This window comes from Heterodontus francisci, chromosome 28 (genome assembly GCF_036365525.1).
Source record: "Heterodontus francisci isolate sHetFra1 chromosome 28, sHetFra1.hap1, whole genome shotgun sequence".
NCBI classification, from domain to species: domain Eukaryota; kingdom Metazoa; phylum Chordata; class Chondrichthyes; order Heterodontiformes; family Heterodontidae; genus Heterodontus; species Heterodontus francisci.
Window position 1 is genome coordinate 21,222,692 of NC_090398.1, and position 14,967 is coordinate 21,237,658.

General features: G+C 44.7%; 1 protein-coding gene across 1 annotated transcript; it reads right to left on the bottom strand.

Moving 5' to 3' along the window:
• Window positions 1-8,242: 8,242 nt before the first annotated feature.
• LOC137345132 (probable G-protein coupled receptor 139) lies at window positions 8,243-13,828 on the bottom strand. The gene is made up of 2 exons (XM_068008601.1): window positions 13,798-13,828; window positions 8,243-9,153 (listed from the first exon to the last, which is right to left on the bottom strand). Exons 1-2 carry the CDS (start codon window positions 13,826-13,828, stop codon window positions 8,243-8,245), a joined length of 942 nt encoding a protein of 313 aa, XP_067864702.1.
• Window positions 13,829-14,967: the final 1,139 nt, after the last annotated feature.

Consider the following 14,967-nt stretch of genomic DNA (forward strand, 5'->3'; position numbering starts at 1 on the left):
GTGTCCCTGTCTCACTGCAGTCCGTTTTCACCACCCTCACCAGGAACAGCTGAAGACTCTTGTCAATGAGATAGTGAAGGTCTCGCCGGAGTTTTGCTGCCTGCAGTCCTAGTTCTAGTCCTAGCATGGTTTTGCGAAGGGGAGATCGTGACTTAATAATTTGATTGAGTTTTTTGAGGAAGTGACGAAGATGATTGATGAGGGAAGGGCGGTGGGTGTTGTCTGTATGGACTTTAGTAAAGTCTTTGACAAGGTCCCGCATGGCAGACTGGTGCAAAAGGTGAAGACGCACGGGATCAGAGGTGAGCTGGCAAGATGGATACAGAACTGGCTCAGTCACAGAAGACAGAGGGTAACAGTGGATGGTGTTTTTCTGAATGGAGGGATGTGACTAGTGGTGTTCTGCAGGGATCAGTGCTGGGACCTTTGCTGTTTGTAGTATATATAAATGATTTGGAGGAAAATTTAGCTGGTCTGATGAGTAAGTTTGTGGACGACACAAAGGTTGGCGGAGTTGCGGATAATGATGAGGATTGTCAGAGGATACAGCAGGATCTAGATCGGTTGGAGACTTGGGCGGAGAAATGGCAGATGGAGTTTAATCCGGACAAATGTGAGTTAATGCATTTTGGAACGTCTAATGCAGGTGGGAGGTATACAGTAAATGGCAGAACCCTTAGGAGTATTGACAGGCAGAGAGATCTGGGCGTACACGTCCACAGGTCACTGAAAGTGGCAACGCAGGTGGATAAGGTAGTCAAGAAGGCATCCAGCATGCTTGCTTTCATCGGTTGGGGCATAGAGTATAAGAATTGGCAAGTCATGTTGCAGCTGTACAGAACTTTAGTTAGGCCACACTTAGAATATTGCGTGCAATTCTGGTCGCCACACTACCAGAAGGACGTGGAGGCTTTGGGGAGGGTACAGAGGAGGTTTACCAGGATGTTGCCTGGTCTGGAGGGCATTAGCTATGAGGAGAGGTTGGAAACACTCGGATTGTTTTCACTGGAACGACGGAGGTGGAGGGGCGACATGGTAGAGGTTTACAAAGTTATGAGCGGCATGGACAGAGTGGATAGTCAGAAGCTTTTTCCCAGGGTGGAAGAGTCAGTTACTAAGGGACATAGGTTTAAGGTGCGAGGGGCAAAGTTTAGAGGGGATGTGCGAGGCAAGTTTTTTACACAGAGGGTGGTGAGTGCCTGGAACTTGCTGCCAGGTTGAGGTGGTGGAAGGAGAGACGATAGCGACGTTTAAGAGACATCTTGACAAATATATGAATAGGAAGGGAATAGAGGGATATGGGCCCCGGAAGTGCAGAAGGTGTTAGTTTAGGCAGGCATCAAGATCAGCACAGGCTTGGAGGGCCGAATGGCCTGTTCTTGTGCTGTACAGCTCTTTGTTCTTTGTTCTCTGTGTTTTACAATGTGACCCGGCGGCTCAAGGTCCAGGTGGATGTTGGCCACAATCTGCTCTTCACCACACAAACCACAATCGAGTGAAGGACATCATTAAAACAACATGAGATCCAGAGATGGGACCGATGGTGTTTGAAGGAACAACATCATTGCTGGAAGCCTGCAACTTCTATTTTTCATTAGTTAATCAAAATTGTCCAGTATTTGCAGATTTCCAATTCAATATCAGAAAGTAGAAATATATTCGATCAAAACACGGACTGAAAATGATATTGTAAGCTTTCAGATGAAATTCAAAGAAGAGGATATTGTTGTTGTTGGTGTTCCTGGGAAGTGCCTATAAACCATTAAAGTTGTGTAAATCTGTGTATGAGCTAGTCTCTGGTTTTAGGCTGTGTCTGACAATGTTACATACCCATCTAATTGTCACTGTTATGCAGACACCGGATCAGTGATGTTATTTACTTCGGTCAAATGTCATGAATTATTTGTGTGATTTTATTATTTTTTCTTCAGCTATTAATAAACTACTGTTTGTTACTGACCGGCTCACTGAATTAGCAAGACAGTGCATTCAATGGAACATCGTTTCATGTTCAATAGGACCTCAGTGAAGGCAACCTTCTGAGTGAAGATATTAGTGGGAGTCTTAGTGAGTGGAAAATCAAACTGAGTGTGGGTCACTAACCGGAGTGGAACACCCATCTTAGTGATCATGTATTACTGGGAGTATCTGTCACTGTGGAATTGTACTGAGTGTGAGTCACTAACCGGAGTGGAACACCCATCTTAGTGATCATGTATTACTGGGAGTATCTGTCACTGTGGAATTGTACTGAGTGTGGGTCACTAACCGGAGTGGAACACCCATCTTAGTGATCATGTATTACTGGGAGTATCTGTCACTGTGGAATCGTACTGAGTGTGGGTTACTAACCGGAGTGGATCACCTGATCTCAGTGGCCATGAATTACTGGGAGTAACTGTCACTGCAGAACTGTACAGAGTGTGAGTCACTAACTGGTGTTGAAAACATGACCCCAGTGATCATATACAATTGGGTGTATATGTCACTGTAGAATTATAATGAGTACTATTGTCCAATCCGTTCCTATTTAGAATTTTTTTTTCAGTTAACTGAACTCTCCGTTCCATGGAACTGTCTCTGTGTTTTATGAATGTCATTGATTGCCAACAGAAAGATGTTTGCTGATGTTTGATAAGAAGGGTATAAACTGAAATGACCTGGTTGTGTTCTGTTTCCAATTGAAAACCTCCAACAGAAACGGATGTAAACTATTTACTGAAAATTAAACGGCAGGGCAGCACTGTTACATTTTTCGTATCCTTTGGATAATGATTTGGCTTACTCTGAGTATAGTTTCTGTAAACATTACTTTTTAGTGTGTATTAATCCCCTTCCTCCAACACGGTCCTGAGAATTTGTGAGTCATGAGTACTCAATTTTAATTTTCTATTACATAGACTGAATATTGAGCTCTGTTTCCTGAAATGTCCACTTCCGTAACTGATTAATGTTTGATGGATCAATTCTTATCGATGATGCAGTGTCTTTAAAACATGTAACCTACACCAATCCCTCCTCTGAGCTCAGTGAGGTGTATCCCTGTGAGGAGAGACTGAGAAACAACCATATCAGGCTTTCATAATGAAGATCTGACTAGGGACAAATAATAATAACATTAGTAAACTGTTAATGATGAATTAAATAATGCACTGCTCTCAGTTCAGGTCTCATTCTGGTTGAAATAATTGGATCTACTCAGGAGCAACAATATAGTTTTCTTTTGTTTGCAATATGGAGACCCGAACTGTACACGGTACACTATGCGTTGTAGAACCAAGATTCTGTATTAGTTTAATATCAGCTCTTTGCTTTTTGAATTCCATTCCACTAAAAATTAAATCCATTACTTTGTTGCATTTTTTTCTAGGCCTGTTAACCTGTGTTGTTTCTGTAAATGATTTCTGAATCTATCCCCCTGAACCCCTTATCTCCTCAAACGAAGCGTGTTTGGGAAGATTGTTCTTCCAACCAAAATTCAACATCCCACACTTAGCTATTGTTATGACTGGCCCCTCCAGTCAATGCCCCAATCAAAATATAGATTCTGATTGTGGAGGGTGAAACGCACTTTTAGTTCGATCCCACCGCTCCACATGTCGCCTAACATATCATTGTAAACTTTCTAAATTAAAGACCCAGCCAAATTGTACTATCTATGAATCCCCGAATGAGGCTAACAAAACCCAGGTGTCTTTAAATCAACAAATTAACTGTTTAATTAGAAAAACTAAATTCTTAAACACTGTGAAGATATAAACAACATTTAAAATGATAAAAGAGTCTTTGCAAATTTACGCTCCTGCCCGATGTGAAACAGTCCAACATTGCTTGATGTCCCCATAGCTGGCTGATGGGAAAAAAGATCCTTCAACAGGAGAGCAGGTAGTCTAATCCAGAAATCAAAAGTGTTAATTTCCTTCTCCAGTGCTGAATTTCTACAATTAACAACTTGCAAACACTTTTTAAGAAACAATTTGGCTTTAGAATTTCTCAGTGAAATGACCTAACCCTAAGACACAACCCCAAACAATGGGAAAATTGTCATTCAGCCAGATGAAATCGGAAATATTCACCTGTCCTGGGCTAGGTCAGTTCCCTTGATGATCACCTTCAACCTTCACAGTCCCTAATCCCGGACAACCTCTCACATAATCAACACAGATCATCGCTCATTTACATTGACTTTTGCATTCCAGTCATCAACAGTGCAAGGGTGATGCAATGCAAATTCCATAAAGCACATTGGCAAAAATACAGCGACTCCTTGGACGACATAATTGTAAGTATATCTATCAATAATATACCGATGGAAGCATTATATAAGCACTTCAGTGTTGCCATTCACAAAGCTGCTAACACAGCCATGCCTCATAGCGACCAATCTACCTACGTTCCATGCCTTGATGCACAGAGTGCAGCACTACTAAAGGAATATGAAGCATCTGATGATGCTGATATAATGGAGTCTCTCAATGCTGCACGTCACGCCAGATGGGAGGAAATTACAGCAGGGCTAAATTTCACTCCTTCCAGTGCTGGAGCCTGTTTCATCGCCTTGGAGCAGCCCAAAAATGACCTGTATGAAATCGCCCATCTGTCATCACGAACCAAGTTGTTGTTCATATTTTCCATGTAGCAATTTCACTATTTATAAAGAAATAAAAACACCATCAGCTACAATGAGCTGAAAAAAAGCAACACAAGCAACATGCAGAACATGCAGTCCTCACCCTTTCAAGAATACAGAACTAGAAGAAGCATGAAAGTGCCTGAAATGTCACAAAGCAGCGGGATATGACAACATTGCACCAGAATACCTGAAACAACTTGGCCATATGCTCGTGTCCAGCTGAATCAGTTCCATACAAAAACCATCAGCTCCAATTCACTCCCGAAGGTGTGGCATTTGTCAAAATCATTGCCATTCCAAAAAACGAAAGAAATCTCACACTGGCGGCCAGCTATAGACCAATTTCACGACGTTCTGTGTGATATAACATTTTTGAGCGTCTTGTCCTGTAACACATATCTTCAGAAGTAGAGACCATTCTTAATGTCAACAAAGTTGGTTTTCATAAGGGGCGCAGCATATGTGATCAAGTTCTAGCACTCACCACCTATATGAAAAGTGGCTTTCAAAAGAACCTGAAGACTGAAGGCAATCATACTGAACCTCACAGCTGCCTGTGATAGAGTGTGGCACACTGACCTGCTCATAGTCCTTCCAACCTGGATGGGGACAGTAGATGGAGTTTCTGACAGACGATTTAGACTCCACATTGGACAAGGGACAGGTGACTGGAGAAGACTGGCAAACAGAATGCCTCAAGACTCAGTACGAGCCCCAACGCTGTTCAACATACCTACAAATGGCCAGCCAACTATCCATGTCTTGCAAGTTCTTCTATGCTGCTGACATCTGTACTGCTGCCCAAGCTAAATACTTCTGCATCCTGGACCAGATCCTTAACGAAGACATCACAAAGTTGATATGATGTTGCAGAACATGGCGCCTCACAGTGAATCCCCCTAAAGCCATATTTAGTGCATTCCACCGCCACAAAGACAGTGCAGTAAAATAATTGCGTCTATACATGGATAGTCAGAGACTAAAGCATGATTACAAACCAATACACTTGGACGTGACTCTGGATAGGACTGTACTCTTCCGGGAGCATCTGAAAAAAAATAGCAGCAAAGGTCAGGACCAAAAACAAACTATTAAACTAACGTGCTGGATCTAGGTGGGACTTCGCAACTCAGCAGCAGAGGACTGTGGACCTCTCTGGCATAGGTAATCATACACAAATTCAAATGATCATTAAACCGGAATACAGCAATGTGTATTATAAATGAACCCTCCATTAAACACACCTCCCATGGCTTCCTGTTCTCACAAACATCACTCGCCCACACATTCACTGACTAAAGAAAACCCACAAGCTGGTTGAAATCATCCGTGCTGCACCTCACTTACCACTCGACAATTTCAGTCCACTGACTGCCCGCCTTCCATCGTGACGCCCCATCAGGAGCAACCTGCCTGAACAAGATCTTCCAGCAGATATCCTTTGGATCATGGAAGCGGAAACACAGAAGGTCACAAACAAGTTCCTTGTGACATACCCTATCTGTCAAATGGCAGGCTTTCAACTACCACAGCGAGAGTGGTCCTTGCAAACCAGGTTCAGCACAAGCCAGGGCCCATGCACTCCTGCTGAGGCCTCAGAACCAAAACTTTTTGCGTTTGTGTAAAAATACCAGCAATGCTGCACATTCCCGACACCCACACCATCTATAGACTAAATGGCGGACGAATGACCTCAAAATCAGAACATGAAGAGGGTATTGCTTGACTCTGGGTATTTTCATTCGATAAATACAAACAAAAATGCTCTTGTTGATTGTAAACCTTGAAGCCAAATTGCGTTGGTGGTAAAGGGAATGAATATTGAAGGTGGTGGATGGGTTGCAAATCAAGTGGGCTGTTTATCCTCGATGGTTTCGAGCTTGTTGAGTGTTGCGGGTGATGTACTCATCAAGGCAAGTTGCGAGTATTCAATCACACTCCTGACTTGCGCCTGGTAGATTGTGAACGGGCTTTGGGCTGACAGGAGCTAAGTTACACGCCGCTGAATTCCCAGCCTCTGACCTACTCTTATAGTTTATGTGGCTGGTACAGATTAATTTCTTCAATGGTAACTCCAGGACATTGGTCGTGGGGGATTCAGAGATGGTCAAGCCATTGAATGTCAAGGGGTGATGGTTGGCTTCTCTCTTCTTTGACATAGTCATTGCCTGGCACTAATGTGATGCAAATATAACTTGCCACTTATCAGCCCAAGCCTGAATGATGTACAGGTCCTTCTGCAGATGGACACGGATTGCTTCAGTATCTGAGGAATGACAAATAGAGCTGAACATTATGCAATCATCAGTGAACATCCCCACGTCTGACTTAATGATGGAGGGAAGGTCATTGATGAAGCAGCTGGAGATGATTTGGCCAAGGACACTAACCTGAGGAAATTCTGCAGTGATGCTCTGAGACTGAGAGGATTTATCCCCAAACTTGCCGAATCGAACACTTTCCCGCCTACCCTCCCATTTTCCACCAGCCATATACTTCGGCTCATCCAACTCTCTGTTACCCAATGTCTTAACTCACATCAGATCCAATTCATCCAGTTCTTCATTGTTCACTGACCAACATTTGATTCTGGTCCAAAGCATCTCAATTTAGAATATTCATCTTTATGTTGGAATATCTTCATGGCCGTGTCACTCACCTTAATCTCCTCAAGACCTACAACACACCCAGTGTCTAAAATCCTCCACCCCCTCAATACTGACCACCACAACCCGTGCAATGCCCCCATGTTTGTAACATCCTACAGCCCTACAACCCATCCTATTTCAATGTCGTGCTCCAACCTTACAACCCACCATATCTCTATTAACTCCTCCAGCCCTTGCAACCCTCCCTAACTCTTCTGCCTTCTCGAATCCTTCCAATCCTCCATAATCACAGAAACCTCGCTCAGCTCCTAAAATCGTCCAAATCTCTGTCACGTCCTCCAGCCCCTATAACTCTCTATATCTCCACAAACTTCTCCAGCCCCTACAAATCCCCTTATATATGGAATCTCCTCCGATCCCTACACCCTTCTAGATCGCTGTACTTCTCTATTTCTAACATCTTGGGAATCCTCAAAGAACCCACACCAGCACCACAATCTGACTCACGAGGTGTGGAGAAAAAGAGAGAGAGCGAGAAGAAAGAGAGAGAGAGATCTTAGTGAACAGACTGGGGACTGGAAGGGAGATGCACTCAAAAAGGTACCGCCAAACATAGAAGAATTAATGAGCAACTCACACGGCGATGTTTCCAACATCTTTTATTTTCAAGAAGCATTACCTTCTGAGCAGATGTGAAGAACTGAGAATGGAACCAGTGGAGCTGGAGAAGAGACTCAGTCTGCTGTTTCCCCGGCTGTCCTGCCAGGGTCAGTCTGACTCTTGGTTGCCCGTCGCCAAGCTCTGAACTCATGTGTTGTGAACCCGCCCCGGTAGTCTATTGGCTGTGGGTCGCTACTTAACTGTCACCCTGCTGCTCTTTGTCATGTGTGATCACCCATCATTGTATTCGGGTCATAGATCTGTCGGTCGCCTGTTGTCCCTCGTTGATCAATATTACAATTATGGAAGTGATTAAATGGGACCCGCCCCTCGGCTGCTCTCAGTTGCTTAGTTTATTCATTAATTGAATAATTGATGTAACTGGATATTTCACCATGTTCCTAATCTGCTCCCTGAATTTGGACTGAGTCACCGCATAAATAAATGTATTTGTGCAGCAACTGAAAGACCGCAGCATGTATGCAAATTTTCGAAACATATATTCAGATTCATTATAATGCCCGGGATCTGATCCTGTAATGATATAATAGAAGAAATGTATAACGTACACCAACCAGAGGAGCAAGAAGCTGCCCGATATGGTGAAAAGTAAAATAATCGATTTTCTTCTACTCTCTATCTCTTGGTCATTGCGATTCTCTCCTTTATTCTGACCCCTCAGTCCCTTACGGACTCGACTGGCCACTAAAATGTGTCTGACTGTCAGAGCGTTGAGCAACAGAATTAAAGCGAAGGGGAGCAATGGGGTTAAAACCGTATCAAACCAGTCAAGTCCCACCCATCCAGGATCAATATAATAGCTTGCCTTTAACGCACAGAACCATGGTATACTGTCCATTATCCATAAAGGTTCATATGCAAAGTAGAAGGGGACGTTTTTGACACAAAGCAGAATGCAGGTTGTTGCTAGAACCACCGCTGCCGTTTTCTCAGTGCAATATTTTGTTTTCAGCTTCTGGGAACAAATGGCAATAAATCGATCAAAGGTGAAAGTAACGGTGAACCAGACAGAAAATTCTGTGGCTGCACGAAACAGGACAGAGATAACAATACATACAGGGGTGATGACCAGGAAAGATTCCAGGAAATAAGAAAAAGCAACCCGCCACAGCAAGACCCCACTGATAATGAAAAGTAGATCCGTCATTGCCATGGCCACCAGGTATCGAGTGGTGCAGGTGGAGAGGCCGCAATTTCCCTGGGAGAGGATCACAATCGCCAGTAAATTAACTGTAAGAGAGAGAAGGGAAAGAGACTGGAAATTACTGATCAAATATTCTCTGCATCTGACAAAGACAATAAGGTCAGGAAATTTGCAGGTGGGATGGATGCGAGTCAGAGGTTTTTTTTATAAATCTTAACACTGACTCCTGCAGAAGGGAGGGCTTCAGATATCTGGACCATTGGGATCTCTTCAGGGACAGATGGGACTTGTACAAGAAGGACATGTTGCATCTAAACTGGAGGGGCACAAATATCCTGGCTGCGAGGTTTGCAAGCATCACTCGGGAGGGTGAAAACTAGTGTGGGAGGGGTGTGGGAACTAGAGCAGTAGGACAGCAAGTGAAATAAATGAGGGGGAACTAGTAAATAAGGCCAGTAAGACTGAGAGGAAGAGCAGGCAAGGAGATGTTGCGGAGCACAGCGGGACTGGTGGTCTGAAGTGCACTTGTTTCAATGTGGGAAGTATAACAGGTAAGGCAGATGAACGTAGAGCTTGGATTAGTACTTGGAACGATTATATTGTTGCTATTATAGAGACTTGTTTGAGGGAAAGACAGGATTGGCAGCTAAATGTTCCAGGATTTAGAAGCTTCAAGCGGGATAGAGGTGGATGTAAAAGGGGTGGTGGTGTTGCATTACTTGTTAAGGAGAATATCACAGCTGTACTGCGGGAGGACACCTCGGAGGGGTCATGCAGCGAGGTAATATGGGTGGAGCTCAGGAATAGGAAGGGTGCAGTCCCAATAGCCAGCGGGAGGTAGAGGAGCAGATATTTAGACAGATTTTGGAAAGATGTAAAGGTAACAGGGTTGTAGTGGTGAGTGATTTTAACTTCCCCTATATTGACCGGGACTGACTTAGTGATCGGGGCTTGGATAGGGCAGAATTTGTAAGGAGCATCCAGGAGGGCTCCTTGAAACAATATGTAGATGGTCCAAATAGGGCTGGGGCTGTACTGGATCTGGTATTGGGGAATGAGCCCGGCCAGGTGTTCAAAGATTCAGTAGGGGAGCATTTTGGGAACAGTGTCCATAATTCCGTTAGTTTTAAGGTACTTGTAGATAAGGATAAGAGTAGTCCTCGGGTGAAGGTGCTAAATTGGGGGAAGGCAAATATTAACAATATTAGGCAGGAACTGAAGAATTTAGATCGGGGGAGGCTGTTTGAGGGTAAATCAACATCTGACATGAGGGAGTCTTTCAAACGTCAGTTGATTAGAATCCAGGACCGGCATGTTCCTGTGAGGAAGAAGGATAAGTTTGGCAAGTTTCGGAAACCTTGGATAACGTGGGATATTGTGAGCCTAGTCAAAAAGAAAAAGGAAGCATTCGTAAGGGCTGGAAGGCTAGGAACAGATGAATCCCTTGAGGAATATAAAGACAGTAGAAAGGAAATTAAGCAAGGAGTCAGGACGGCTAAAAGGGGTCATGAAAAGTCATTGGCACACAGGATTAAGGAAAATCCCAAGGTTTTTTATCCGTATATAAAGAGCAAGTGGGTAACTAGGGAAAGGGCTGGCCCACTCAAGGACAGAGAAGGGAATCTATGTGTGGAGCGAGAGGAAATGGGCGAGGTGCTAAATGAGTACTTTGCAACAGTATCTACCAAAGAGAAGGACTTGGTGGATGATGGGCCTAGGGAAGGGAGTGTAGATAGTCTCAGTCATCTCATTATCAAAAAGGAGGAGGTGTTGGGTGTCTTGCAAAGCGGTAAGGTAGATAAGTCCCCAGGGCCTGATGGGATATACCCCAGAATACTGAGGGAGGGAAGGGAAGAAATTGCTGAGGCCTTGACAGAAATAGTTGCATCCTCATTGGCTACAGGTGAGGTCCCAGAGGAGTGGAGAATAGCCAATGTTGTTCCTTTGTTTAAGAAGGGTAGCAAAGATAATCCAGGAAATTTTAGGCCGATGAGCCTTACGTCAGTTTTAGGGAAATTATTAGAGAGGATTCTTCGGGACAGGATTTACTCCCATTTGGAAACAAACGAACTTATTAGCGAGAGGCAGCATGGTTTTGTGAAGGGGAGGTCGTGTCTCACTAACTTGATTGAGTTTTTCGAGGAAGTGACAAAGATGATTCATGAAGGTAGGGCAGTGGATGTTATCTATATGGACGTCAGTGAAGCCTTTGACAAGGTCCCTCATGGCAGACTGGTACAAAAGGTGAAATAACACAGGATCAGACGTGAGCTGGCAAGATGGATACAGAACTGGCTCTGTCATAGAAGACAGATTGTCGCAGTGGAAGGGTGCTTTTCTGAATGGAGGGATGTGACTAGTGGTGTTCTGCAGGGATCAGTGCTGGGACCTTTGCTGTTTGTAGTATATATAAATGATTTGGAGGAAAATGTAGCTGGTCTGATTAGTAAGTTTGCAGATGACACAAAGGTTGGTGGAGTTGCGGATAGTGATGAGGATTGTCAGAGGATACAGCAGGATACAGATCAGTTGGAGACTTGGGCGGAGAAATGGCAGATGGAGTTTAATCCGGAAAAATGTGACGTAATGCATTTTGGAACGTCTAATGCAGGTGGGAGGTATACAATAAATGGCAGAACCCTTAGGAGTATTGACAGGCAGAGAGATCTGGGCGTACAGGTCCACAGGTCACTGCAAGTGGCAACGCAGGTGGATAAGGTAGTCAATAAGGCATACGGCATGCTTGCCTTCATCGGTCGGGGCATAGACTATAAAAACTGGCAAGACATGCTGCAATTGTACAGAACTTTAGTTAGGCCACACTTAGAATATTGCGAGCCATTCTGTTTGCCACACTACCAGAAGGACGTGGAGGCTTTGGAGAGGGTACATAGGAGGTTGACCAGGATGTTGCCTGGTCTGGAGGGCATTAGCTATGAGGAGAGGTTGGATAAACTCGGATTGTTTTCACTGGAACGACGGAGGTGGAGGGACGACATGATAGAGGTTTACAAAGTTATGAGCGGCATGAACAGAGTGGATAGTCAGAAGCTTTTTCCCAGGGTGGAAGAATCAGTTACTAGGGGACATAGGTTTAAGGTGCAAGGGGCAACGTTTAGAGGGGATGTGCGAGGCAAGTCCTTTACACAGAGGGCAGTGACTGCTTGGAACTTGCTGCCAGTGGAAGTGGTGGAAGCAGGCACGATAGCGACTTTTAAGAGGCATCTTGACAAATACATGAATAGGATGGGAATAGAGGGATATGGGCCCCGGAAGTGCAGAAGGTTTTAGTTTACGCAGGCATCAAGTTCGGCAAAGACTTGGAGGGCCGAATGGCCTGTTCCTGTGCTGTACTGTTCTTTGTTCTTTCTTCTTTGATCCCAATGTACATGTGACCCACCAACTTCCGGGTTTATTGGAGTCAGTACAGGGGACGGACCGAGAACTGATCCCAGGAGTAGTGTTGGCAATTTAAATATTTTAATCATCCTGGGAGTCTCTGATGTAATCTGTTCTATAGATGCAAGTGTGGCGGCCAGGTTTCCCCGTTTATAACCGAAGCCACATTGAAAGACAGGCGAGATTGGCAATCAGAACCATCCGCCACTCTGGGATGAAGCTGGTCGCTCTGTATTGGATCACTAGCAGCATCAGTTAACATGAAGAATAGACACCGCTCCCTAGCCCCTCCCCCACACACGCCCCCACCCCCAACCACAGGATTGAATACTGTCCGGGATTCGAACCCAGCACGGAATTATACCCTGCTCTCCAGAACCGGACCTTCCATCGTGTCTTGGATCAAACATTTCCCTCACACTATCTGGGACAATGCTTCAGCATTGCAGACCCCTCCCCGGTGTTGAGGATCAGAAACTCCCCCTCGCCCTCATCCTCCCCATTCGCAGACCATCCCACACAATAGACGACTCCTCTCTGGGCTCGGGAATTGCTGGCTTAACGATCAAAATCTCACCTCCTGCAGTGTTGGTAGTTGTACAACCCCCAATATCACTCAATGAACCCCCTATCGGGTGGGAAGGATCTTGATAGCCGATCCTGAGATCTGCTCCAGCCTCCTTCGTGGAAGCCAAGCCCATCAATCGGCCTATTTCACGGTGGGGAACCCCACAACACAGAAGAGGCAGTCTGTGGAGTTAGAAATCTGAAACTCCTGTTACTACCTATCTCACACCCCTGTTGATATCGAGGCTTAAGCATTGTCGTGAAAACAAAATAGCGAAACAACAGTAAAGCTGATTAATTTGGAAACTGCTGAAAATATTCAGCACGTCGGGCAGTGTATGTGGGGAAAGAAGCAACAGTAAACTTTCATGTGAACGGTTATCCTCATAACTGGAAGAGACTGGAGATTATCTGTTTACAAGCAATCATACAGCCATTAAAAGTGGGATTTGGAGGAAAGAAAAAGAAATGGGAGATATCTGTCATTGGGTGGAGGACAGGAGTGATTCAGTGATAAAAGGATGATAGTGCAAGGCACATGGAACAATTAAAGAAACAGAGGATGGGTCCAGATGTGGTATGAATTGTCACAACAGAATAACAGAGCAAGAGGAGAGAGTTAAAAATCTAAAAAGAAAAGATGGCTCCAATTGCCCTGACAAGTGACAAGGAACCGGGGGGTGCGGGGAGGTCCCAGTGGTGTGGATCAGCTGCCAGTTTAGTAACAGAAGGGGAAGTCCTTCCCAAGCACCAGCCTCACACACCATGCAATTCCAGTGACTCAAGTGTAGCCATCCTTCATAACAGCATAAGCCATCTGAGGACGTTTGAGCGGTGGTTATAAGTGGAAGTTTTTAATCTCAGCGTTGGGTCCTACAGGCAATAAAATGCCAAATCAGAAAATCTGGTGCTGTTCCTTGGTGAGATTCCGTGGACTATTGTAGGAGGTCGAGGATAGCAAGGTCTGAGTGCGATATAAAATTAACTTGACAAGCGACTGGAAGCTCAGGGTCATGATTGTGGACTGAATGGAGAGGTTTAGCAAAGTAATCACTCAATCTGCGTTTGCTCCCTTTCTGATGTACAGGAGACTCGATTGTGAGCACCGAATCCAGTTACAATGTAATATAGAAGTGCAAGCAGGGCCTTCGACATCGGGAAATGATGAGGTGAGAGGGCAGGTGTTACATCTACTATGCTTGCATGGAAAGGTATTCTTAAAAAAGAAACGGGTGTTGGGTGATTGAGGAGTCAACACGGGGGGATGGGAGGGGAGAAGCACATGCGGTTGTTGATGAGCTTTGCTGGATTTGGCAGAAATGCTGGAGGATGATGCTTTGAATGTGGAGGATGATGAGTTGGAAGTTGAGGACAAGGACAAGCTGACCTTGGTTCTGGAAGGGAGGGGATGGGGTGAAGCCAGTGACATGGGAAATGGGAAGGACATGGTCCAGAGCTCTGTTAGTCACAATGGAGAGGAATTCTCGGTTGAGAAAAAACGAAGGCATTTCAAAAGCACTGGTGTGAAAGCCAGCATCATCGGAACAGATGGAGCAGAGGTGTAAAAAACTTGGAGAATGGAACAGAGGTTTCCCAGGAAGGAGGGCTGGAGGAAGTAGAAACCGATCAAATGAAAGGTGTGGATGACGGTGCGATTATAGTCGATATTGTTGGGCAGCCAATCCCCTGAAATGATGGTCGAGAAGTCGATGAAGGGAAGGGAATTGTCAGAGACTGACCATTTGAAGTCGAGGGATGGGTGGAAATTAGAAGCAGAGTTGATGACATTTTGCAGTTCAAGTAAAAAGAAGATAATAGCACAAGAACAGTCATCAAACTATCAAATAAATTTACACAAGGAGAGGACTGTCGTTGGATTGGAACAAAGAATGGCCCAGGTATCCTCCACTAAAGCAGTGCATCTAGCAACAGAA

What these genes read in the sequence shown, in the direction of transcription:
- LOC137345132 (XM_068008601.1), bottom strand. Translation starts at nt 13,828, where the DNA reads ATGGCTACACTTGAGTCACTGGAATTGCATG. An exon ending in TGAGTCACTGGAATTGCATG is followed by an intron (nt 9,154 to 13,797) that starts GTGTGTGAGGCT and finishes TCTCTCTTACAG; the next exon opens with TTAATTTACTGGCGATTGTG.